Below are 21,696 nucleotides of genomic sequence, written 5' to 3' on the forward strand. Positions count from 1 at the left end.
GTGTGGTATCAGTCTGAGAGACAAGCGGGCCGTTGACGTTGGAGTCGAGTTGAATTCATCCGGACACGTGAAGTCGACCGTTGCTTCCAACAACGAACTCGTGTTCGCCCTCGCCTCCCGGACGTTCCCATCCCATCGCCTTCATTCCCACACGCGACGCGAGCTTTAAACACCACTGTATTGATTCTTTGCGCACACTATATACATTGTGACGTGCTACGCTGGGATGATTCGTCGCTGTATACAGCACAAGATGGAACGAAACGTGATCTGGGGGAAGAGTCGTTGGGGGATGATCATGAATGGATGGATTGCATGTACGAGAATGTTTGCCGATGAGTCCCGGAAGTGGTACAAAGAAACGAGGGGGAATGGCCACTGCGAGCAGGTGTTCTATTACATGACGAGGAGGGGGGAACGATGGGAGAACCGAGCAGCAGGGCAGATGGTGACTATCAGCACATGGATGTTACAAAACGCAGCGAATACACGAGGCGCCAATACCTCTCGTTAAGTTATTTGCCCGGGCTAAGATGGCGAGCATGCGACGTGGATTGAACCGGGATAGAGATCGAGGAGTGGCGGGTGAAGTGGGGAATTATGCAGGAACGAAGGTGATAGGACGGCTCGACGAGCGCCAAGTATTGAGGATAACTATATCGTGAGGGAAGGGATAGACGAGCTTGCACCAGCCGAGAAGCCTGACCGCTGGACCGCATTCGTCGCTCTGCTTTTGTGGTTGGGATGGTGGTGATGGTGAGCGCGGTGTGGCTGGTTGTAACGGTGCTGAGACGCCTTGGTAGTCATCTTCCTCTTCATCATCGCCTTCTCTTTCTTCAGCTCTTTCTTCGACTTGTTCGTGTGTCCGTTGTAAGAGGAGCCTGCCGCAGGCACGAATGGAGACCCAAGCTGCCCATCTCGCGCAGGGAGCAACGTAGGAGACGAGTTGTACGAATGACGTCCCTTCTTCTTGCGTGCAGACGCCCGGGACATTTTGTCAAGCCCGAGCGGGCGCGGAGGAGTGATCAAAGGCATTCCGCTCATCATCGCGCTGATACCACGATGATGCTGGAGAGCCGCAAGACCACTGTCGGAGGCGGCTCCGTCGACACCAGAGGCGGTAGCAGTCTCGCGAGTGCGGCGGAAGGTCGCCATGGGTATACGGTCCCACCTCGACAGATTGTGCAAGTGTGGACTAGTACCAAGTTTCGTTGGGCTCGATTGCGACTGGGAGCCTGGAACGTCGGTCTCGCACTCCTGATTCGAGGGCTCATCGTCAAGCAGGGAAGAGTCGAGCACGTCGTCGAGATCAATGGCTTCAGTCGTGCTGTCGGATGCGTATGAGTGCTGGGACATCTCTTGGACATGTTCTTCCGACGACTCAGCTACGACTTGTGAGCGCAAAGCAGACATAGTCGCATCCTGGTGCGAGACAGATGCAGAGTTAAGAGAGTGTGAACCCATAGAGCCGCCGCAGCACTCACCTCATCGGGGAGCACGTCCTCCACAACGGACTCAGGCTTAGGCAGACGGACAGCTCTCCGGTAGAAACTAGGGACTTCGCCCCCAGCACCCACAACGGCAGTCTTTCTCCCGGAGGGGGCGTCGCCCACGGTGAACTCTCCCATGATAGGAATCCCGCTTCCTCGCCGCCTCATGGGGGTGCCCTTCTGCTTGTCTAACTTCTCCATCTCGATGTCCTCCAGGTCATCCATCGAGACCCGACCCGCGAGGATATCGGCTGGGCTGGGGGTGGGCGGGGGCGACCAACGCTGGGAGGAGATAGACGCAAGCGCAATACGCGTGCTAGGTGTCGCATTCGGCGGTGGGTCTGAGAAGGAAGAGGGGCTGAGCGTCGAGAGGGGATTAATCGCAGAGATGGTGCTCGGCCACTTGAAGAGCATCATGGCACGAGGATTGGGGAGCCCGTCGGAGTCGACGAGTTCGTCCTCTGTAGTATCGCCGTCACTCTCATGGAGGATGACCGTGCCCGTGCCCGAATCCTCAAAGGAGGACGTATCCTCCAAGCCTGAGATCGAGGCCATCTCCTCGTCCTCATCAGGAGCGTCGAGGCTGAAAGAAAGCGCAAGACCGTCGCCGGGTCCTGTGCCTGCACTTGAAAAGAGGAGTTGCCCGTCCCACCCGAAAGAGAGGTTGTCCAAGTCGACCCCAATTTCGAACTCGCCGTGTCCACGACGAAGCTGCACGGATGGATCGATGTCCATGAGCAAGAGTGCATCCTCTTCGTCGGCAGAGAACGACCCAGAGGGCTCGGCGTCCTCGCCGCTCGCAGAGGCGCGCAAGGTTGCGAAGTGCATCTCCGGGGAAGACGCGCCTGAGTCCGAGTCCAGACCAGCGAAAAAGACGTCGGCATCGAACGAAGACTCCTCGTCGTCACTCCACCCATCTCCCGGGAAGGACACCCCGATACGACTGTGCGTCTCTTCCTCCTCGTCCAAATCCGCGATGTCCTCCGCCAATAATCCTCCACCTTCCACATCCGCCTCCACGTCCGCTTCGTCGACATCGTCCTCGTTCTCATCGTCTCCGTCTTCTGAGGAATCAGCGTCCGAAGAGTCCCCGCTGTCGGTCGAACTCTCCTCGTCCTCGTCCTCGTCTGCACCGACAGACTTTTTCCGCGGCTTGATCTCCCACTTATTACCACCGATCCTCTCGCGTTTCTTGTGACCCACATGGCTTGGAAGAAGCTTAGTAGAACGTCTCTCACTGTCGTTGCGGACGATGTAGTGGTCGTCGCCATCCGAATCCGAATCAATAGACGAGTCGGAGGACTCAGATGAACTCGAATGCGTTGACTCGCTGGCGGCGGGGACGAAGGTGGGGTAATCGGAGAGGGTGCTGTCGCTGAGGTCGGCAGAAGACGTACTCGCAGCCGGTATGGGGGGCTGATATACTCTGCGAACGGTTGCAGACGTCCCGCTCGTGCCTCTGGCCTTGTACTCCATGTCGTCGGCAACCGTTCTCTTTCTCGCGTTGTACTTGGCAGCAGCAAGTGCTTTTGGGGGCCGGCCCCGACGCTTGGGGGCGGGTGCGGCGGCGTGTACGGGCGGCCTTGAGGACGGGCCCGCATCTGGAACGGCGGAACCGAGATGAGCGCTTGAGGAAGAATGAGGTTGAGTCTCGGGCGGCTTGCGAGACTTGAGATTGGGGGGCAAGGTTAACTTGATCTTGAGCGGACGCTTGCCCGCAGCCGTTGTCTGATGGCTGGTAGATGGAGCTGAAGAGTGTGAAGAGGAGGCTGAAGGCGTCGGCGCGGAGGAGGTTGAGGGGACGGATGGCTTTTTGTGGCACGTGCACTCGCTCTCGCAAACGGGACAAATGTCGTCGAGGTCGTCGTCGTCGTCCTCCTGAAAGGGACTGTGATGGGCGACAACGGTTGCGAAGCCGCTGTTCATGATATGGGCATGAGCAGGCGGCATTGGAGAAACTTGCTTTTTCTGGGGATCTGCAATGAGAGGGAGGCGTAAGATGAGTACTGAATGGTTACGATGTCGATCGAGGACCAACGAGCGTTATGGAGAGGTACGAGACAACATGGAAGACGCAAAAGAAGGAGAAATGAGCACAAAGCAAGGACAGGGCACACGAGGCGTCGACCGAGGCAGGGTCGGGACGAAAGACCCGGAGGGGGAGAAATGTTTCGGGCGTCGGGAGATCAAAGGGCGCGATGGGGACGAAAATGATGAGAGGGCGAAAGAAGCGGGAGGAGACTCACGGTGAGCAGAAGTCTTTTTTGGCATTGTGTCCTCGAGAGCATCTGTTCGTAGGATATAAATCCAGGATGGCAGCGGGTGGGTGTGCAGCGGGGTCGAAGCGTAGAGGCTTCGGAGAAGGAGGTGAGTTGCCTGCATCCGCTGCAGCTGCACACTCACCCTGCGCGTCTCTCCCAGCGCCACGCCGTCGGCTACACCGTCGGCTGCTCATCATCCGCTCTGTCGTCCCCCTCCTGCCTTTCCCCTCCTCCCATCACCCTGTCCATCACCCCAACGCCCCCATCTACCCGTTGTCTAGCCGAGACAAACATTTCTTCGCTCCGTGCACTCCCATCACAAACCTCGCTCTCAGTTCGCCATGTCCGCTCGTAAGTTTTGTTCATTCACGCGACATATCCCCGTATAACTCAAACTTCACCCCAGGTCGGTCCCTAAAGGACCAGCTCGCAGAGCTCTCACAGCCAGCTCCTGTTGGTGCGTGCCTCCCAAGTCCTCACGTCCTCATGTGAGTCGCGCCTGACTTCTCGATCACCAGACCTCGACCCTGAGGAAGCTCTCGCAGGAGATGACCCCTCAGAACATCGATGGTCCATCGATCATTCTGCTGCCAGACAACACTACATCGACGTCGCGTGAGCACCTTTCGCCATCAGGCGTCATCCTATCCAACTCCAGTGCGCTGACCTTGCCCCAGACCGTCCACGCTACGTAAGTTACACGAAAGCGTGAGCGACCCAAAGTACGACGGTGTCCGCACGAGCCGCAAAAAGCTCTACGAAGATAGCGACGGAGAGAATGAGCCCGGCGAGGATGCAGACGTCCGAACCTTCTCAGACGAGGAAGCTGACGAAGACCTGAGCGAGGCTGGTACTGAAGAAGACAAAGAGCTGCGCAGCCCGCACGAGGATGAGACCTCTCAAGACGAATCTGGTATTGGATCCGAAGACGAAAGCTCCCAGTCGCCTAGAACACCCCATCGACAGGTCAATGAGGCGTTTTCACGACCCTCGAACACCAACATCAATGATAACGGGGCACCGGAAAAGACTCAGCCAGAGGGTGATATCGCCTCTAATCTTCGCGTGACCCACGAGGCCGACAAGAGGAAGGGCCGGGCGGTATCACGTCAGATTGTGAGTATTCACGTTCCAACTAGGCAAGTGAATGGCGTTCTCAGGTGGTGTGCCGTTCTTCGCCGCGCAATTTGTTCTAGGCCTTGTGGGACACGTTGCTCGACGCGCGTATTCAGTTGCAAAAGGCCGTCACTGCTGCAAATCGTCTCCCCCTAGTATGTGTATACCATATGATGTTGTTTGCTCGGTTCTTTCCTCACATTTTGATACAGCCTAGTGAGTCGGCACGTTACACGTCGCATCCTCATGCACGAGACGCATTGGATGGCTTGTTGAACGTGGCCAGCAGTCTCACGGAAGAATTGCTCACTTTGCAAGGGGTACGTCAGACGCCAGTTCTTAGCCCTCCACGCCGTTACTGCCTTTCTCGAGGCGCACGAATGTTCGCTCACACGGGATTCACATGCTCAGGATCTCTTACACTTCAACGAGTCGATCGAAACTCCGCCGAGAAAGCGGCGCAGGCTAGATGCATTATCAGAGTCGGATCCCGCCGGTTCGTACGGGACGGCATTGCAAGAGCTGTCGGCGTCTGCATCAGCCCTCGAGGCAGCCTACCACCCCTGGCTCGTGGACACGCTTTCGAAATGGTCCGCCAAGGTGCAAGCCGTGGCTCCCAACGTCCTTCTCCCAGACGCCCGCGGGTCGTTCATGCGGGACGGCAAATCGGGTCAGATCGGCGTCGTGAGCCTAATTGACGATACCTTCCGCTCAGATGGAACGAAACTGCTCGATCGGACACGAAAGCGGAAGGACAAGCATGTCCGCATTGGCCAGCACCGACCGACACCGAGCGAAGACGGCGATGGACGCGGAGATGCGGAGGACCGGGAGGAGCAGCCGGACATGGACGTCTTCGATGACACCGACTACTACCAGCAGCTACTCCGCGATGTCATCGCCGCTCGCGGGGGCAGCGACGGGCAAGGGGGGGAGGCCCAGTGGCAGATCCAGCAGAGGGAGCGGAGGGCGAAGCGGAAGAAGACGGTGGACACCAAGGCGAGTAAGGGGCGGAAGCTTCGGTATGAAGTTCATGCGAAGTTGCAGAACTTCATGGTGCCTGTGCCGGTCGTGGGAGGGGAATGGCATGAAGAGCAGATTGATGGACTGTTCTCGTCCTTGCTGCAGACCTAGTCAGAATCCGAGGATCCTAGCACATCGTTCGTGAGGCGTCTATCGCGGTGTTGGCGCCGCGCCGGGTGATGGCACGGTGTGTAGGCAGGTCGATTGTCAGTTGTGCGCACTAGATGGCGACGATATGGAAGTCGTTGGACGCGTGGATGGCTATGAGCTTGCTATGAACGGCGGGGCGTATCTGGGCGGTCTGGGGGATCTGGTGCAAGACATTGTATAAGTTAAGCTGTGCCTCGTCGACAGGCGTGAGTACCCAGTGGCCTCAGCGCGCCCTGGTTCACCCTGGTTCACCCTGCTTCATGCGCCGCTTGCTCTCTCGCCCCTTTACCCGCTCGTTTTTGATCTCTCGCCTCATTGTCTCAACCTTTCCCGCTTTTCGCTCGTCAGTGTTCGCCACGTAATGTCCAACAACAGCCAGCTCGCCGCCAAGAACAAGAGACGGAATGCAACCCTGTCGTGCGCTGAATGTCGTCGGTACGCGTCACTGAGCGTTTCAATCGCCGCGCAATATTTACCCGAGACCGAATCTGCCGCGTTTGCAGCCTGAAGCTGAGGTGAGTACGAGGCAGAAACCACGAAGAAGACTTGGCGAGGCTTAGCGGGAGGTTACAAAGGTGCTCACGAGTGTTCCCCTGCGCGAGCTGCGTGAAGAAAGGCTGTGCCGCTATCTGCCCTGATGGTACGTTCGTCATGAGTGATCTAGCACTCGCGGCCCTGTAGTCTCTAACGTTTCATTGATAACCCGACAACAAATCGACACATAACAGGGTCCCTCACCACCGGCAAGGGCAATAGGTAGGGCCAAACGCGCACCGTCAGCTCCGCAGTCGCCGGGTTCTGCTGACGCTAACTCTCATAAGGTTTGTGCTCGCCAACACCGAAGCACTTCATGACAAAATCACTGTCCTCGCCAACCGTGTGCGTGCGCTAGAGGATGCGCTTGAAGAAGCCCACTCGAATCTCTCAAGCGAAGCCCACCCACTTTTATCCAATGAACTGCGTGCCCTGAAGCGGCCGCTTGAGAGAGAATCGCCGGAAGAACAGGCACAAGAGCAGGAACAGGAGGTCGTCGAGTCAATCAATGTTGGATCACTGTAAATCCCCTGCGCCCCTCTGCTGACGCTTTAGCCTTCTCGCCTGACCTGATTTCGGTTCCCAGATCTATCTCGGAGTCTGGGCATACTCAATTCTTCGGCGGGATGGCAAATGCCTGGGTACGTCATTCGCTCCCGCGACGGCCTAGTGGTACAAAGTCAATTGCTGACAGTGTTCCCATTCTGGTAGTACCTGTTGCAGGTACGCGACAAATTAAGATGCCTAGTTAGCATAGTGGCTTAGAGATTGCGCTCGGCTGTCTAGCAAGAAGCCGGTAGTGACGATGAGGAAATCAACCCGCAATTGCAGTTGCCAACGGAAATACCTTGGCTTAGTCACACGTTCCCCTTCTCCACCGCCGTGACTGAGACCGCGGCCGGTATTCGCGAAACCGTGTTAGCCTCGCTTCCCGACCATGCGAAAGCCCGTGAACTGGTCACAATATACTACAAACATGCCGCATGGATGTACGTTATGTCACCTACTTCACACTCCCTTCCGTGGTCACCTCGCTAATCTACAATATGGCCGTAGGTATAACCCCATTCCAGAAGCAGAGTTTGAAGACACGATCTTCTCCCGCATCTACGGACAGCGGATGGAGACCGAGCCTGCGCCAAAGGATTCGCACCGGCTGGCAGTGTTTTGTCTGGTCCTCGCGCTGGGAGCGCTCCTCGACCTCGACAAGCCCGCGCTGTCGGCGGAGGCAACGCGCTACTATCAGCTCGGTCGAGCTGTCCTTAGCTTGGACTCTATCCTGGAGAATCAGTCTATCCCGGCTATCCAGGCGGTGGTACGTATTTATTCATTTTCTGCCTTGATAGCGGGGCGCCGCTGCTGTGGCTTCGCACCGATGTCCACGGATCGTTACTTATCCAACGTGACTAGATCCTCATGTGCCACTACATGTTCCTCGCCTTCGTCGAGGGTCCCCGGTGGGCTTTGATGGGCCTCGCGGTGAAATTGGCCCAAAGCGTGAGTGCCTGAATCAAGTCACTTGTGTTCACCGCGCACTAATTCTCTCCCTTGCCAGCTCGGTCTCCGTAAGGTTTCCGCCGCAATTCACACTTTCATGATTTTTCTGATTTGGACCTCCTGGCAACAAAATCTGTAGATCGCGACAGTGGCAAGTGGAATTTGGACCCTAGGGAGACGTTCAGGCGACGCTCGCTCTTCTATGAATTGTACACGTACGACTCATGGCAGGTGCGTATCGGCTTCCTCGACTCGCAGTGACGTCTCCAGCTTACCGCCTTTCATCAGAGTTTGACCTATGGTCGGCCACCCTCTTTTGCAATGTCATTCGTCGACTGTCAGATCCCTGAGGAGCCCACGAAAAATGCTCACGGAGAGTATGAGATGAGCTGTGCGTCTCATTTGTCTGTTCGTGTGGTCTTCCTGACCTGACGTGTCGGTTCTTCATCATGTCGGCCCGTCTGCACGCTATGCTTGTACCTCCTCTGGCTCCAGTTGCGGCATGGAAGCACCGCTTCTCTTCCAAGTGTCTCAGCGTTGTCCATGAGCAGGCCTTCGGCGCGAAGCTCCCTCGCTATCACACTATCAGTGAGCTGGATAAGAGGGTGCGCGACTTCTATGTCCCGCCCTCCCTGCGGGTCTCAGGATTCGGTGGAGCATCTGTGGAGAGCCCTCATGTCCAGCCGCCTGTTGAGCTAACCATGCAGCGGTATATCGCTTTTGCCATCAAGGAGATAAGTAGGTGCTACGTCTCTCGGCGTAGCTATCAACTGATAGCAGGGGATATCAGCGTTATTCTACTTGCACCGTGGCTTCTTCGCAAAGGCCCTCGAAGATCACCCCGGGGATCCGCTGGGGAGCAAATACGCGCCATCCGTTCTAGCGGCATACAATAGTGCTTGCTCCTTTGTCGGGCTCATCCGGAGCTTGTACTCCCAGCATCCAAGTCTGACGGAGCGCATGTGGTTCTTGTTTACTCATGTCTTCTCTTGCTCGGTGAGTCGGGATGCTGCTTCGTCACCAACATCGCTGACATGGGGGTAGATCGTCCTGGGCTCCATTGCGACGAAGTGCCCCAATATGGCTCTTGCGCCTTCTGCTCTCTCCAACCTCGACTCAGCATTGAATCTCTTCGACCAGGTCTCACGTAATGCGCGAGCAGCGAAAGTTCTGGTCAGTAGTCCAGCACTACTACTTCAGGGTCATGCATCTGAATCTCTGCCTCATAGCCTGTTCTGCGGAAGCTCAAAGCACGAGCACTGGCTGCAAAACAATCCATGAATAGCGGTCCTATTTCTGCATCCTCATCTCAAAGCTCGGTAGACAACACCACAATCAAAGAGGAAGACGATGAGCTCGCTGCGCTTGGCGGGAAGACGAGGCTCATCTCCAGAAAGTCTCCAGGATCGAACTCCCAGCCCTCTTCTCCGCAACCATCGTCGGGACAGTCTATGAGTCCCGTAGACCAGTCAGCCGTGCCACCATACATGTCTCCTGAGACACCACCCTCCGCTCCTGACACCGCCTCGCCAATACAACATGATAACACCCAATGGAACAGCGGGTACATCGCGGCGGCAGATATGTATGGCTATCCCTATGCCCCTCATGAGATCAATGAATGGCAGCAGCCGCAGCCACAGCCGCAAATTCATCATGGCCACTCGCACGTGCAGATGCACAATATGGCGGTCAACATGGAGCAGGTGCAGTATGCTGACGGGTATGAGCAGCCGATGGCGCACGCGCCGGCTATGGTAGGCCATCCACACCAATACATGTCTCAGTCTCCTGTTCAGATGCACCCGCACACGCACTCGTCGGATCCGCATGGAGCGTGGAACTATCTGTTCGCCCAGTTCAACCAAGTATAGATGGCGCGGTGTGCATGTTGGTTGAACGTGTCACGGTTGACTGCTCCCAATATTTGTCTTGATGCAGAGTTCGTCTTGATCATCTTTTTACTTTGCTTTGGTGGTTTAGTCTCTGCTATGGGTATCTGACCGCGAGTAGCTATAGTGTATATTTTTTGTTGTATGGTAGCACTAGTTACTTACTATGTTCATGTACTAGAACTCATGTGCTACTTACTTAATATTCGTGATGTCCATTGCCGAGGTGAAGCGCTGGTTGGGACTCTCCCGCGTCAGGGTCCGTGTCCTGCTCGTGACCATGATTGTCTTTTCCCAACTGTTCACTGCCCTCTACTGCTAGACTCTAGTGACCCAGCCTTTTGCCGACTACATAACATCCTTCTTTTTCCTTCCGTTTGTCCGACTGTCGTCGGAAAGACTGGCTGCGCGACTTAGTTCGACCTCTGAGGCTACCGCGTCACTGGAGACACGAAGCGCACCAATTGTATCGGCCAGGCCGAGTGCACGAGCGAGTATGGACTCTGTCGACTCTCGTACACGAGGCAAGATATCTCTGCAGTCATCTGGCTCTGCCTCCTCTTCGTGAGTACAAGCGCGATCGCACCACATGAAGCGTTCGTGCAGTTGACCGGCCTTTCCTAGCTCCGTGCTACCAAGACGCCTCCTGGCTGACGTCTTACTTGTTATTGCGCTCAATGCTGGGAAGGACTACCTCCTCACTGAAGTCGGGGTCTTCTGGGTCTTAGTCAGGGTGCTCGCATGTGGAGGACTGTCAGTCATAATCTGGTTCGCGACTGCCGGGCAATTGCACACCAAGCGTGTAACCGAGGTGTGTGGAAGTTTCGCTTGTCTGGTGCGTATACTCTTCCTCAAGAAGCAAGTACAGTGGTCAGTCATGGGCATGTCGTCGTTGCTCCTATTCCTGCGCCACGCAGGGTTGTTCACCGCGCTGTATCGTCTGCCCTCCACTCGGTGCGTCCACCTTTGCATAGCCTATGATGCTGAACCGACTGTTATTCGTGCAGGGCTATTCTCTTTACCCACTTTTCGCCATTCTGGCTGAAATCATTGACGACGTTCGCTTCTGTGAGTGGGACTGCTGAAGGTTTCCCGACACGTGATCCTTGACGTGCAACAGCTCAAACAGGCTTCGGTCGTCGTGCTAGCCCTATCTCTATCATTTCTTTGGGATGCCCGCTTCTCTCCCGCGAACTTTGGAGACCATCTCCCTGGCTATGGAGCTCTGATAGTTGAAGCGGTGTCGTCTGCGGCACTCGAACACACGGAGTCCATCCTGTCGCCGTCCTTGGGACAGCCGGTAGCCACGGCCATCAGCTTGCTAGGAGCATGTGTATTCAGTCTCCCGCTTTATATGCTAAGACATATACTGGTCAGTCGCGTGTTGCTCCTTGTCTACGCCTGCCTTACCCCCCTTGTAGCTAGGTGATTCAGGCCATCGCATACCAAGTCTTGCATCGCTGGCCGTCCTCCCTTGCATGGCGTATATTGTACTGCACTTCGAGCCTAAGGCGTCGGTCAGCTCGAATATCGCAGTGACGTCCCCACGTTATTTGACGCTGTCATATATCATGACATTCAGCGCTGCTATAATCTTCGGGTATCTGGGATTCGGCCACGTTCCCAAACTTATCGACTTCGTGGTTCCAGCATTATTGTTCTATGGTATACTTCGATTCAGCTTGAGGACTGGCCTGATCGCTGACCTCCTTTTCTAGGCGTTTACCCCAAGCCAGCTCAACATTCTCGTGGAGCAGGGTCATTTTACGCGTCGAGCAGTCGGCTTATGCGAGCATACCTGAAGGATATTCTCTCAAATCCAGAGTCCCGCAAAATTTTCTACTTCCTAATGCTTAATATGTGCTACATGCTTGTCCAGATGTTGTATGGCATCTGGACGAACAGTTTGGGCCTGATATCTGACGGTACTTCGCCGCAATCAGTCTTCAGGAATTCCAATACTAACGGAATTCGACAGCTATTCATATGGCTTTCGACTGCATGGCCATCGCTGTCGGCTTGATTGCTTCCGTCATGGCCCGCTGGCCGCCCAATGAGAGGTTCACTTACGGGTGTGTCACCTGCTGAGGCCAGTGCTATGTCCATGCTGATGGATGCGTAGCTATGGTCGCATCGAGACTTTATCTGGATTTGCCAATGGCATATTCCTGATTCTCATCTCGGTATTCATTGTCTTCGAGGCTATTCAACGCTTGTAAGCCTGCTTCTGCGATCAGATATCCCTCTTAAGTTCTTATGTTCTCTCAGGTTGGACCCTCCGGAGATGAACACAAGTCAGCTACTACTCGTCAGCTCGCTAGGTTTGGGTGTAAACTTGTTCGGTATGTTCGCAATGGGAGGCCATCATCATGTGAGCGGAACATGCAGCAGTGCTTGAGTGCAAGCCATTCACCGTTTCTTCAGGGCGGTCATTCCCATTCCCACTCCCATGGTCACAGTCATGCACCGTCGGTTCCTCCGACACCCATCTCCTCTGCCCACGACCAGAGTCACAGCCATAGTCATGGTCACATGCATACGGAGGACCATAGCCATGACCACAGTCACACGGAGGACTATAGTCATGACCACAGTCATGACCATCATCACTCTCATTCCCACTCCGTCATTGCTGACAGCGAAAGTGATATACAGACTCATCCGACCCCGTTGTCTTCGCCCCGGAGTGAACACGGCCACTCTCACTCCGCATCGCATATACCCTCCGAACCGCACTCCCACTCCCATACACAACCTGCTCACAATCACTCTCATTCCCACTCCCACAGCCATATCGAAGATACCCATGCTCCCTTGACTTCCTCAGAGTCGCGCTCTGGGGTGCACTCCCGTCATCAGTCTCTCGAAATCAAGATTGACACCCCGTCTCATCTTCACCTTCACCCAGCCCATGCGCGTCTGCAAGCTGAAAATGTCATCTCCCCCATCACTCCAAATTACAAGTTCGGCCACGATGATCACTTTGAAACTCACCATTCGTCCGGGCATGCACCAAATCTCCATGATCATAGTCATGTGCACGACCATGCGCATGAAGGCCACAGCGACAACATGCGCGGCGTTTTCCTGCACGTTATGGCCGTATGTACTCCCCTCTTTGCCGTCGGGTGGGACTGAGTTATAACGAACGTACTTCACAGGATACCCTTGGCTCAGTTGGTGTCATCGTCTCAACCCTTCTGATCCAGTTGTATGGCTGGACAGGTTTTGACCCGATTGCCTCGTTGTTCATCGCAATTCTGATCGCGGCGAGTGTCATCCCGCTAGTCATTGATACCGGGAAGGTGCTTGCCCTGGATCTGGGCACGAAAGAGAAGTCCATTCGAGAGGCGTTGACAGAGGCAAGCTTTCTACATTCTACCGCATTGTGTACCTGACCTCCTCTCTAGCTCAAGCCCATCGAAGGCCTCGCATCGTATTCCGCCCCCCGTTTCTGGCCCAAGGATTCGTCAAGCACCATTGGCACAATCCACATCCAGCTCGCGCATTCAGCATCCTCTTTAGACCCCGGCGGACCTCACTCAAGTACCCGTGCAACTGTCACAAGAGTAGATCGCGTAGTGGAACGCGTGGATAAGCTTCTGAGGAGTCGCGTTCCAGGGTTAGAAGAGCTGACTATTCAGGTCGAAGATTCGTCTTCCCATTATGCGGACTGAGCTGTCGTTTTCTGTACGTTGCGAGAAGTGTACTGTATGTTACAATTTGGCGAAGACGTGGTACCATTCACAAGATGAATATGAGCGCCGAGTGTGTCTACGAGTTCCAAGATATTAGGTACAGATCGTAGTGTGCAAAGTCCCATCATCACCTCGATCGCGCTTGCCGCCACAGCTACCCCAAGGACAGCATGGAACCAATCATGGGCAGCAGGCGAGTAGCCTGTACCCCAAGCATAGTGAAACAAAACAGAATACAAGCAACCCGGGGTAATATAAGGTCCGTGGAGTCGTTCAATATACACGTTACTGCTCATTCAGGTTGTTGAGCAAGGTCGTCAAACATCTCTTCGTCACCATGTCGCCCTATGAGCATGAATCAGAAGTAAGCCCAGCAAGCTTCATGAATATTGATGTACCTTTAGTAGAGCGTTGAACGTGTTGTCCCGGAGCGGCTCCGGAAGACAAGCCCTAAGAGCCTCGCGAGCCCTACAAGGCGCGCTTGTAGGTCGTCCATGGTTGATATGATGTATAAGGACACTCACCTCAAGTTGTCGCTGAGACGCAGGTAGCATCGGACAACATGCTTGAGCAGGCGTACAGCCTGGGTCTCGACTAACTGGTTGACCATGTTGCTGAGGACCGTGCCGACGGCATAAAACCGTTCGTAGGTGTGGCAAATGTACGTTAGGCCTGTCTCGTCCAACAGGATCTTCTGGACAATGAAGATGGCAACCGTCTTCGAGAGCTCAGAACCGGTCTCCATGATCCGCAAACAGAGAGGGATAATCTCCGTTGACAGAAGGAAGTGGATGACGGGAGTATTGTCGTTTTGCTAAGTAATGGTGAGTGAAGGTATGTGGTTGCATGATGCGAATAAGGCGTACCTTAACCAAAGCTCCAATGACGCCGAGAGACGTCAGACGAAGGTATTCAAACGGACGAGTTTTTGATGTCGTGTTGAGGAAAGGGTATAAGAAAAGTGGAATATGAGCTGCGGTAATTCAGCATGTCAGCGAGCGGTCTGGAGGTCGCGGAAGGTATAGGACGCATATACCGTTCAGGAACAGCTGACGCGTTTCGGGGTGGGAAGCTACACATTGCAAGAGAGCCAGAGCATTGCAGACACGATTGGATACATAAGCTGTGAGATTAGGTGGTGATAGTAGCGGGTAAACTGAGACAATTTCCTGAAGGAGCGCGGGCATGATACCTGAACAAATGTCAGGACGGCCATTTCATATAACAATGAGATGAGCACAAGGCGTACCGAAAGAGTGCCAAAGGACCAACGCGAGGTCATCATACTGCTCCCTCTTCTTGCTTAGCTCAAGCAGAGCGCTCTCGCGAGTCTGCGAGTCGAGCAGGTCAATCACAAGAGCATAGATCTTGCTCTCTTCGTTAACCGTGAGGGGAGGGTTGGAGACGTTGCCGCCAGGAAGGAAGACGCCCTGATGCGGGGTAGGATGGGACAGAGGCGGGATAGAGTTGGCGGAGGTGTCGGGGTAAGCCTGGACACCGCGCTGGTACGGGTTATACTGCAAGTTGTGCTGCATATACGAGACGGGCTTTGGAGAGATGAGCCCCGCCATGGGGGAATGCGTAGCAGTAATCTCGTCGAGCGCGGTGGATAGAAGATGAGTGATGAAAGCAGAGTTCTCAGCAGAGAATGCAACGACCCCGGCTCGCTTAGTCATCTACCCCTGGCGCTTCTCTTGCCTGATCAAGCTTGCCCATCTCGGCACCCTGGTACGGTTCAGCACTCGGGTGTTGAATATCAGGTTCAGCCTATCAGAATCCGTTGTATAGTCTATGCAAGATAGGAGCAATATCTATAGCTATGGGTGTATTGGACTCGGCAACAAAACGTCCGCATAGTACGCTATATTGTCCAAGGGGATTACGAATGAAAAATAGCAAAGCACGAATATATCACGCTACGCTGCACGGGTCACAACACCGCCTCCTTCTAGCAAGCCGGAACTGTGAGAGGGATTTTCACCGTTCTCTGGAAGTCTGGTCAGCATCCCAGCGCTCTGTCGTATACCATCCACTCACAGCAAGACCCTGTACGACTCATATTTCAGCCTACCCGTTTCCCTGCATGCTCAACATGCTGCACTCACCGATAGACTGGTCTCCTTGTACTTCACGCTCATGTCAGCTGCAGTCAGCCGCATTGCTTCTATCGCTTCATCTAATGTGACGCTATAGACGTTCTGACTGGCCATCGCAAGTTGTGCGGCCGTGATCGCCTTGACAGCTGCGACCTACGTGTCAGCACACCCGGCAGCTGGCGCATTCCATGCTACATTACCTCCAAGACTATTCCGTTCCTGTCACACATGAAATTTTCAGGGGTCAGTAGGGCCTATGAATGTCATGCAAGAGAGACGCACTATACAGGGAACCTGGACCAGGCCGTCGATAGGATCACACGTTAAGCCCAAATTGTGCTCTACAAGACCGCGCGACGGTGAACCGATCGATTGCAGTTAGCTCCAGCATCAACATCGACCACAAACACGTTGGCGTTGCAAGGGAGACTAACCTATGCCAATCTCGGCCGCCTGCAAGATGGTCTCCGGAGATGCTGCGGGGCCGGCATCAGTCTCAATCAAATAACGAGTGCGCATGCGGTCACAGACCTCCCATGCAAGCAGCGAATCCTGCGCTTGCCATAGAGCACGCCACTGATAGCCCAAGTGAGACGGTCAGGGTCTCGTTATACACAAGACAAGACTGCAGCATACCGCCGACCTCAGCTTGACATCCGCCTTCTGCGGCAGAGATCGTGCTCCCACGCTTGAACAGCATCCCAATAGCCTATCATAGCGTCAGGCCCTATTAATGTGATGGTCAGAGCCAATGGAGGCTACGTACTGCGGCAGTGAGAAGGAACGTGACCACCGATTTCTCCGGGTCATCACTAACAAACTACAAAGCGCACATTGTGCGGAAGCATAATGGTCAGCTCCAGATTTTGGGCCCAGAACACGGCAACGGACCTCCACAATGTACTTTAATACTGCAGGAATGACTCCAGCAGCGCCATTCGTTGGCGATGTTACGATACGGCCACCGCTGGCGTTAACTTCATTGACGGCAATGGCATAGCACGAAAGGAAGTCCATCGCCGGTATCATGGTCTTGCGCTACCATTCAGGCCAATCGATCTATTAGCCTCATGAAGTCCGACGACATGAACGGAGCCCAGCTCACTGGAGGTACGGGCGAGACGGGGTGGTCCAGAACGCCAACGACGCGCGTGGGACGAGAGGCCGATATCCTGCGTCCAACACCGGACATGTTTCCCGTTCGGCTGAACTCCCCGCTTGTGCCGTTCTCGAAAGTTGCGCCCATTCCAGGGGTACCAAATCCTTCTGGAGCAGCGATATTGCCAGCCGGCTGCGCCCCTCCATCGATCGCAGGAAGCGTAGGCGTGGCAACACCCGGGTAGAATCTGTAAGAGGACACACAAAGTTCAATGAACACTGGCGGCGAAGTGAAGCGTGGCGTGGAAGGTACCCTCGCATGAGGCGGCGGTAAAGCAAGGGCGCGCGCCGCCGTAGGCCAAGACGGCCAGGAAGTTTTTCTTCGGCAGAGGACACGCCAGTCCGTATGCAGTCATCCATGACACCCCATATGCGCATGAGCTGTGGGCGTGTGCAAGTCCGTTAAAATCGAATGGCAATCCGATAGGCCCGAGTGCGCCCGAAAGCATGAATTTAAGCGTGGACGATAGCGGAAGAATCGCCACAAAACCAGTACCCACGCCTCCGGCACAAAACGAGAAGATCTGGCAGGAAAGGAACAATGACAAGGAGAAAGAAATGGGGTACCTTCTCATGAATTTCTTCATGTGAATAGCCAAAATGCAACTCGTTGTCGTAAACGATCTGAGCAATTGTCATCTAGAGCACAGACGGGTACAGAGAGGGGTTAGTCTCCGTGACGATCGGTGCATGTGCGTGAGAAGTCCAGCGGCACGTACGTTATGCTTCCTCGTCAGGGCCAGAAGGCTGTCGCCCGACTATGCCGCGAATCCCATTATGGCACATAACGAGGGAACGCCATCGAAGTAAGATCTGATGCCGAAACTTCACGAGTCATGTAACGTACTACGAACGGATATGGAGGCTGGATCGAGTCCGTAGCTTGTGCCGCTCCGCCAGAAGTGGGGTCCGGAGGATGTGAAGGCTGGTGCAGCCGCGCACCATGTACGGCACTCTTGTCTACACCCTTGTAGAAGAGATTTTCGTCCACTGATTCCGCATGGTAAGCCTCACCCAAATGAATGAGCGAAACGGAGGTCGTCACGCTCACCCTTTGTTTTCTCGTTGACGACGAAGCCGCCGCCGACACTGAAATGGGATGAGCAATTTAGGACCGTCGTCACGGCGTACTACATTAGAACGTACGGCACCCCATTGCCAAGCATACCTGAAGTATTCATTTGTTGCAAGGAGGTCTCCATTCTCACCGAAAACAGAGAAGCGCATCCCATTAGGGTGCGTTCTGAGAACTTGGTCCCACCTCCAGACCATGTCCTTATCCATGTCGTACACAATACGGTGGCGTCCACCTAGGGTCAGCGTCTTGGTATCTACGATGTTTTCGTACCGTGAAGGGATGGTTCCGGTATCGATAGTCTCTGGATCGGAGCCTGTGTGTGACACGCCGCAGAAAGCCCGTATCAGATGTGCGCCCTCACTGCTGAAGGAAGTCATATACCTTCCAGTCCCAGCAGAATAGCTTGGGGCGTGTGGTGACTACAGACAGTTTCCATCAAATTGGCGTATTCATGTAGAGGGAAGATGCGTACCCTTTCCCTGCAAATCAACACAGCTCATGGTCAGGCTACTCGAACTAGCTGATTTAGTTTTGCCGTACCTGTGGCAGCAAGGGAACCATAGCTTCGAAATCAAGACGTTCAGCCATCTTCTACGCTGAAGTAATTTGTGGAAGGTGATGCTCACAGGCTGATCTTCACCGTGCTCACCTGAATCAGATCGGCTGTCTCGTCAGGGGCACTGAGCACAGAGCGAATATAATTTTGTGTCACCTTGTCGAGTAAACCCAGTGCTTCCAAGTCACCGATGAATATCTTTCCTGCGCGCATAGGGCCGACGGTGTGTGACGAGCTCGGGCCGACTGTCATCCATAATCTCAGGCTACCCCTACCCAATGGCCGCGCGCGCGATTGTAACGCGGATGGCAGACATACCTCCGATACTAAATAGATCAAAAGCGGAAATGACAGCGTGCTCGTGTCTCTGCTCGTGCGATCCTATGGAAGCTGACTCGTCTGCGGCCATTACGGCATCTTCTTGTTCCTCATGTTCTCTGTCGTCCTCTCTGCCGCGCGAGCTCGGGAGACTAGTTGCTTCAATCCTCTGCCGCGCGGTAGTTGCGAAGTAACGGCTTCCGGGACAATGTTCACGGGTTTGTACGCGCTCCTTCGCCCTCCTTCGTCCTGCTTGCGTAAATGAAAGATTGGGGACATGCAAGGCGACAACTCGACGCGTCAGAAGAAAGTGCTTGCGAGTTGTGGCGGAGAGCATGCTGGAGGGCCTAAAGGTCGTCTCAGGCCGGTCACTTCCGCGAGAGTTTCTGTGCAGTGAGGGGCACTTGGGGGGTCTATGGCTGCTCAGGAGGAGATAGAGAAAGAGGTTGTACGCTGGCAATGAGGGACGCGATGGAAGACTTCATTGCGGTTCTCCGATGCCGCGCCCATCGCAGACGACGGCCTGAAACGCCTCCGGACCCTAACCCTGTCCTCGGTCTTGTGGACTGCATGTGACCGCGACGTCCAAATTTCACGCGTACGCGTCTCGGATCTTGAAGCCTTTCCCCTGCTGTCCCGCACATGCCCTTCGCTCATCCAACGGCTCTATGTACATAGCTTTGGGAACATTACACACACCCTGAGGCCGCCATCCTGTCAAGTTCACACACAAAACTTGGGCGATTATCGAACCTATCAATATATCATCATCTCCTTGTTCCCACTATCTCTCAAACACATCACTCCTATACGCAAACATGTCTGTGCACGACGCAACAACCGCATCCGCATCGTCTACCACACCGCCCGGACCTCTACTGCATATCCGGACGGACCCCTACGCCGGCAGGAAATATCACGCAACTTCCCCGCTACCCGAGAACGCCGATCTCCTGGGTTCCTGCGCGCCCTTCTCCTACACTATCTGGAAGCGCTTCCGGAACGAGGTCTGTGCGGAGTGCTGGCGATATGACCGTGGGCGGCGGTCCTTCCTTACCCGACGCGACGACGAAGGTCTCGGAGAGCACGTCCCCCCAGATGCATCAACAGGCACTCAGAACGTTCGGCAGAACGCACCTCGGGGCCCGAAACCTACCAGTACAACAGGTGCAGGGCTCTGGTTCTGCGACGCGGCGTGCCAGCGGAGCTGGATCGCACGAGAAGGTGCTGACGCGGTGGGTCTGCTCAGACAGCTGGAGGGGGCCCGCCGGAAGGCGAGGCCGAAACCGCAACCGCAACCGGTACCGCGGGGAGATGCTGAGAGGGAGCTTACGCAGGAAACCGTGGACCGAGCCTGGGACGCGGTGCGCGAGCGAGAGAGGTCGCCGAAAGAGGTGCGGAAGTGGCGGGACATCCAACTGGACGACTACGAGACGGACATGGCGCGATACGTCCTCCTCGCGTTCCTCCGCTATCATCGTGAGCGATGCGAGCGCCATGCCGACGAGGTGCAGTCGCCTCCTTTGACCGGTCGTCCTCCGTATTCGTGCACGTTGGGAAGGCTTCCCTCGTATCAGTCAGGTGTGCGACCGGACGGACTTCTAGATACAAATCCAATAGAGGCGAAAGAGGGTTATGAACAAGGTTCGGAGTGGAGCACGTTCGCATCTCTCCAGTCAAACGAGTTATCGCTCCTCCGCGCGTGCCCCGAGATCCTGGAGCACCAAACGAGGGTCTACCAGCTTCTGAGGGGCCGCTTCGGCCGTTCTAGCGTCGCGGCGGATTCCGTTCCCGCTCCTTCGAGAAGACGTCCGCTCTCCGCGTCATCTCCACCCAAACTTCCTGGCTCGACGGCAGATGTTGGTGGCCCGCGCGAGAAGCCAGCCGGAGGTGATAGCGCGACCGAGAACGGGACGCCGGAGTTGGGGGACATCATAACGGTCGCGGGTGTCCGAACGGCTTTGGGCATAGACCCTGGAAATTCCTTCGGCGTGTGGGAAGTGCCGCTCATGGATGAGAGCGAGTGTCTTGGGTTCGCGGTGTACCCTATAGCGTCCTTCTTCAACCATCGTAAGTGCTTTTTGTGTGCAGCCGTTGGGGCAGGTCTTGATTGGGTCCGCGCGGCAGATTGTTCGCCAAATGTCCGGAAAGAAAGAGAAGGCCGGACGTTACGGTTTGTGACCACACGCACCGTGGAAGAAGGCGAAGAACTGTGTATTAGCTATGGGCATGTGGAAGGGATGGATTGGGCGACGAGACAACAGGAGTTGTTGGAGGGTTGGTACTTCAGTTGCCGGTGTAGTCGCTGCAAGTCTGAAGACCCGAGAGGAGCGCAAACCTGAGGCGGCTGTGAATGTCAGAGTGACTGCCAAGAGACATACATACGTAGATATCATGGAGCTGAAGCCGACAGGATCTGTACAACTATGAGTAATATGTATGTTCAGGACGCCAAGATTGAAATGTTGACGGGGTGTACCCGGCCTTACAGCAACCGATTCACCGAATGCGTCTTTGACAGGTCATGCTCCTACCGCCACAGTACCGGGCATGATGGTTACCGCACCTCCTTGCCAATCATGTGGTGCCAGTTCTGTACTGACGATACCGGCACATGTTTGGAGGGTAACAACAGCGAACTGAAGGGTGTGTGATAGTATTGGTCGCGAAGGTTCGATGTATTTGAAGAATCTCGAAGTTTGCCAATGACAGCATGTCGCGACCAAGCTCAAGCTTTCTTCACCAGCGGAAGGGCCGAGAATATTCATGGCGCGTGGGTAGGAGAGGGACGAACGCAGCGGAATTGATACGTATGTATGAGGAATAGAT

The 21,696-nt window shown here is 55.0% G+C and overlaps 7 protein-coding genes across 7 annotated transcripts; 4 read left to right on the plus strand and 3 right to left on the minus strand.

The window, feature by feature from the left end:
- Positions 1 to 290: 290 nt before the first annotated feature.
- On the minus strand, positions 291 to 3,749 carry DICSQDRAFT_160038 (uncharacterized protein). The gene is made up of 3 exons (XM_007362924.1): positions 3,737 to 3,749; positions 1,485 to 3,466; positions 291 to 1,422 (listed from the first exon to the last, which is right to left on the minus strand). The coding sequence occupies exons 2-3, from the start codon at positions 3,438 to 3,440 to the stop codon at positions 655 to 657; spliced, it is 2,724 nt and encodes a 907-aa protein (XP_007362986.1). The 5' UTR covers positions 3,441 to 3,466; positions 3,737 to 3,749; the 3' UTR covers positions 291 to 654.
- Positions 3,750 to 4,003: 254 nt separating this feature from the next.
- Positions 4,004 to 6,143, plus strand: DICSQDRAFT_133845 (TRAUB-domain-containing protein). Its single transcript, XM_007362925.1, has 7 exons — positions 4,004 to 4,102; positions 4,158 to 4,208; positions 4,270 to 4,366; positions 4,429 to 4,867; positions 4,948 to 5,022; positions 5,080 to 5,187; positions 5,279 to 6,143. The coding sequence occupies exons 1-7, from the start codon at positions 4,093 to 4,095 to the stop codon at positions 5,999 to 6,001; spliced, it is 1,503 nt and encodes a 500-aa protein (XP_007362987.1). The 5' UTR covers positions 4,004 to 4,092; the 3' UTR covers positions 6,002 to 6,143.
- Positions 6,144 to 6,295: 152 nt separating this feature from the next.
- DICSQDRAFT_153276 (uncharacterized protein) lies at positions 6,296 to 10,179 on the plus strand. The gene is made up of 17 exons (XM_007362926.1): positions 6,296 to 6,475; positions 6,544 to 6,555; positions 6,616 to 6,680; positions 6,769 to 6,796; positions 6,862 to 7,095; positions 7,161 to 7,215; positions 7,286 to 7,297; positions 7,361 to 7,563; positions 7,631 to 7,889; positions 7,985 to 8,071; positions 8,130 to 8,139; positions 8,211 to 8,302; positions 8,360 to 8,462; positions 8,567 to 8,809; positions 8,862 to 9,067; positions 9,116 to 9,244; positions 9,301 to 10,179. The coding sequence occupies exons 1-17, from the start codon at positions 6,402 to 6,404 to the stop codon at positions 9,943 to 9,945; spliced, it is 2,457 nt and encodes an 818-aa protein (XP_007362988.1). The 5' UTR covers positions 6,296 to 6,401; the 3' UTR covers positions 9,946 to 10,179.
- Positions 10,180 to 10,237: 58 nt separating this feature from the next.
- On the plus strand, positions 10,238 to 13,690 carry DICSQDRAFT_153278 (cation efflux protein). The gene is made up of 13 exons (XM_007362927.1): positions 10,238 to 10,527; positions 10,588 to 10,774; positions 10,832 to 10,917; positions 10,971 to 11,031; positions 11,084 to 11,335; positions 11,385 to 11,628; positions 11,682 to 11,888; positions 11,942 to 12,035; positions 12,086 to 12,178; positions 12,232 to 12,334; positions 12,388 to 13,065; positions 13,125 to 13,325; positions 13,374 to 13,690. Exons 1-13 carry the CDS (start codon positions 10,460 to 10,462, stop codon positions 13,638 to 13,640), a joined length of 2,541 nt encoding a protein of 846 aa, XP_007362989.1. The 5' UTR covers positions 10,238 to 10,459; the 3' UTR covers positions 13,641 to 13,690.
- On the minus strand, positions 13,644 to 15,263 carry DICSQDRAFT_153279 (Rcd1-domain-containing protein). Its single transcript, XM_007362928.1, has 6 exons — positions 14,911 to 15,263; positions 14,698 to 14,853; positions 14,528 to 14,634; positions 14,186 to 14,475; positions 14,060 to 14,129; positions 13,644 to 14,006 (listed from the first exon to the last, which is right to left on the minus strand). Exons 1-6 carry the CDS (start codon positions 15,230 to 15,232, stop codon positions 13,947 to 13,949), a joined length of 1,005 nt encoding a protein of 334 aa, XP_007362990.1. The 5' UTR covers positions 15,233 to 15,263; the 3' UTR covers positions 13,644 to 13,946.
- A 229-nt stretch (positions 15,264 to 15,492) lies between these two features.
- On the minus strand, positions 15,493 to 19,256 carry DICSQDRAFT_81251 (L-serine ammonia-lyase). The gene is made up of 23 exons (XM_007362929.1): positions 18,868 to 19,256; positions 18,706 to 18,794; positions 18,620 to 18,642; positions 18,534 to 18,556; positions 18,466 to 18,472; positions 18,375 to 18,412; positions 18,084 to 18,306; positions 17,967 to 18,004; positions 17,763 to 17,905; positions 17,635 to 17,673; positions 17,483 to 17,554; positions 17,169 to 17,296; positions 16,863 to 17,103; positions 16,649 to 16,795; positions 16,524 to 16,577; positions 16,394 to 16,466; positions 16,289 to 16,333; positions 16,192 to 16,233; positions 16,040 to 16,098; positions 15,958 to 15,976; positions 15,767 to 15,903; positions 15,699 to 15,707; positions 15,493 to 15,648 (listed from the first exon to the last, which is right to left on the minus strand). Exons 1-23 carry the CDS (start codon positions 19,202 to 19,204, stop codon positions 15,610 to 15,612), a joined length of 2,025 nt encoding a protein of 674 aa, XP_007362991.1. The 5' UTR covers positions 19,205 to 19,256; the 3' UTR covers positions 15,493 to 15,609.
- Positions 19,257 to 19,685: 429 nt separating this feature from the next.
- Positions 19,686 to 21,319, plus strand: DICSQDRAFT_178674 (uncharacterized protein; the record flags this gene model as incomplete). The annotated part of the gene is made up of 2 exons (XM_007362930.1): positions 19,686 to 20,937; positions 20,995 to 21,319. The coding sequence occupies 2 exons, from the start codon at positions 19,686 to 19,688 to the stop codon at positions 21,207 to 21,209; spliced, it is 1,467 nt and encodes a 488-aa protein (XP_007362992.1). The 3' UTR covers positions 21,210 to 21,319.
- Between the last annotated feature and the right edge of the window lie 377 nt (positions 21,320 to 21,696).

This window comes from Dichomitus squalens (assembly GCF_000275845.1).
Source record: "Dichomitus squalens LYAD-421 SS1 unplaced genomic scaffold DICSQscaffold_5, whole genome shotgun sequence".
Classification (NCBI taxonomy): domain Eukaryota; kingdom Fungi; phylum Basidiomycota; class Agaricomycetes; order Polyporales; family Polyporaceae; genus Dichomitus; species Dichomitus squalens.

Excerpts from the sequence above, each read along its gene's own strand:
- DICSQDRAFT_160038 (XM_007362924.1), bottom strand. The coding sequence starts at position 3,440 with ATGCCGCCTGCTCATGCCCATATCATGAACAGCGGCTTCGCAACCGTT. Across the intron at positions 1,423-1,484 it reads AGGACGTGCTCCCCGATGAG|GATGCGACTATGTCTGCTTT; the intron begins GTGAGTGCTGCG and ends GTCTCGCACCAG.
- DICSQDRAFT_133845 (XM_007362925.1), top strand. Across the intron at positions 4,868-4,947 it reads GGGCGGTATCACGTCAGATT|GCCTTGTGGGACACGTTGCT; the intron begins GTGAGTATTCAC and ends AATTTGTTCTAG. Across the intron at positions 5,023-5,079 it reads CTGCAAATCGTCTCCCCCTA|CCTAGTGAGTCGGCACGTTA; the intron begins GTATGTGTATAC and ends ATTTTGATACAG.
- DICSQDRAFT_153276 (XM_007362926.1), top strand. The coding sequence starts at position 6,402 with ATGTCCAACAACAGCCAGCTCGCCGCCAAGAACAAGAGACGGAATGCA. Across the intron at positions 7,096-7,160 it reads TCAATCAATGTTGGATCACT|ATCTATCTCGGAGTCTGGGC; the intron begins GTAAATCCCCTG and ends TTCGGTTCCCAG. Across the intron at positions 8,463-8,566 it reads CGGAGAGTATGAGATGAGCT|TTGCGGCATGGAAGCACCGC; the intron begins GTGCGTCTCATT and ends CTCTGGCTCCAG.
- DICSQDRAFT_153278 (XM_007362927.1), top strand. The coding sequence starts at position 10,460 with ATGGACTCTGTCGACTCTCGTACACGAGGCAAGATATCTCTGCAGTCA. Across the intron at positions 11,629-11,681 it reads TCCAGCATTATTGTTCTATG|GCGTTTACCCCAAGCCAGCT; the intron begins GTATACTTCGAT and ends CTCCTTTTCTAG. Across the intron at positions 13,066-13,124 it reads TTTTCCTGCACGTTATGGCC|GATACCCTTGGCTCAGTTGG; the intron begins GTATGTACTCCC and ends CGTACTTCACAG.
- DICSQDRAFT_153279 (XM_007362928.1), bottom strand. The coding sequence starts at position 15,232 with ATGGCGGGGCTCATCTCTCCAAAGCCCGTCTCGTATATGCAGCACAAC. Across the intron at positions 14,476-14,527 it reads TCATTGGAGCTTTGGTTAAG|CAAAACGACAATACTCCCGT; the intron begins GTACGCCTTATT and ends ACCATTACTTAG. Across the intron at positions 14,007-14,059 it reads CGTTCAACGCTCTACTAAAG|GGCGACATGGTGACGAAGAG; the intron begins GTACATCAATAT and ends TCATGCTCATAG.
- DICSQDRAFT_81251 (XM_007362929.1), bottom strand. The coding sequence starts at position 19,204 with ATGCTCTCCGCCACAACTCGCAAGCACTTTCTTCTGACGCGTCGAGTT. Across the intron at positions 18,557-18,619 it reads AGCACGGTGAAGATCAGCCT|CTATGGTTCCCTTGCTGCCA; the intron begins GTGAGCATCACC and ends TTGATTTCGAAG. Across the intron at positions 17,674-17,762 it reads AGCCTCCATATCCGTTCGTA|TCGGGCGACAGCCTTCTGGC; the intron begins GTACGTTACATG and ends TTCGCGGCATAG.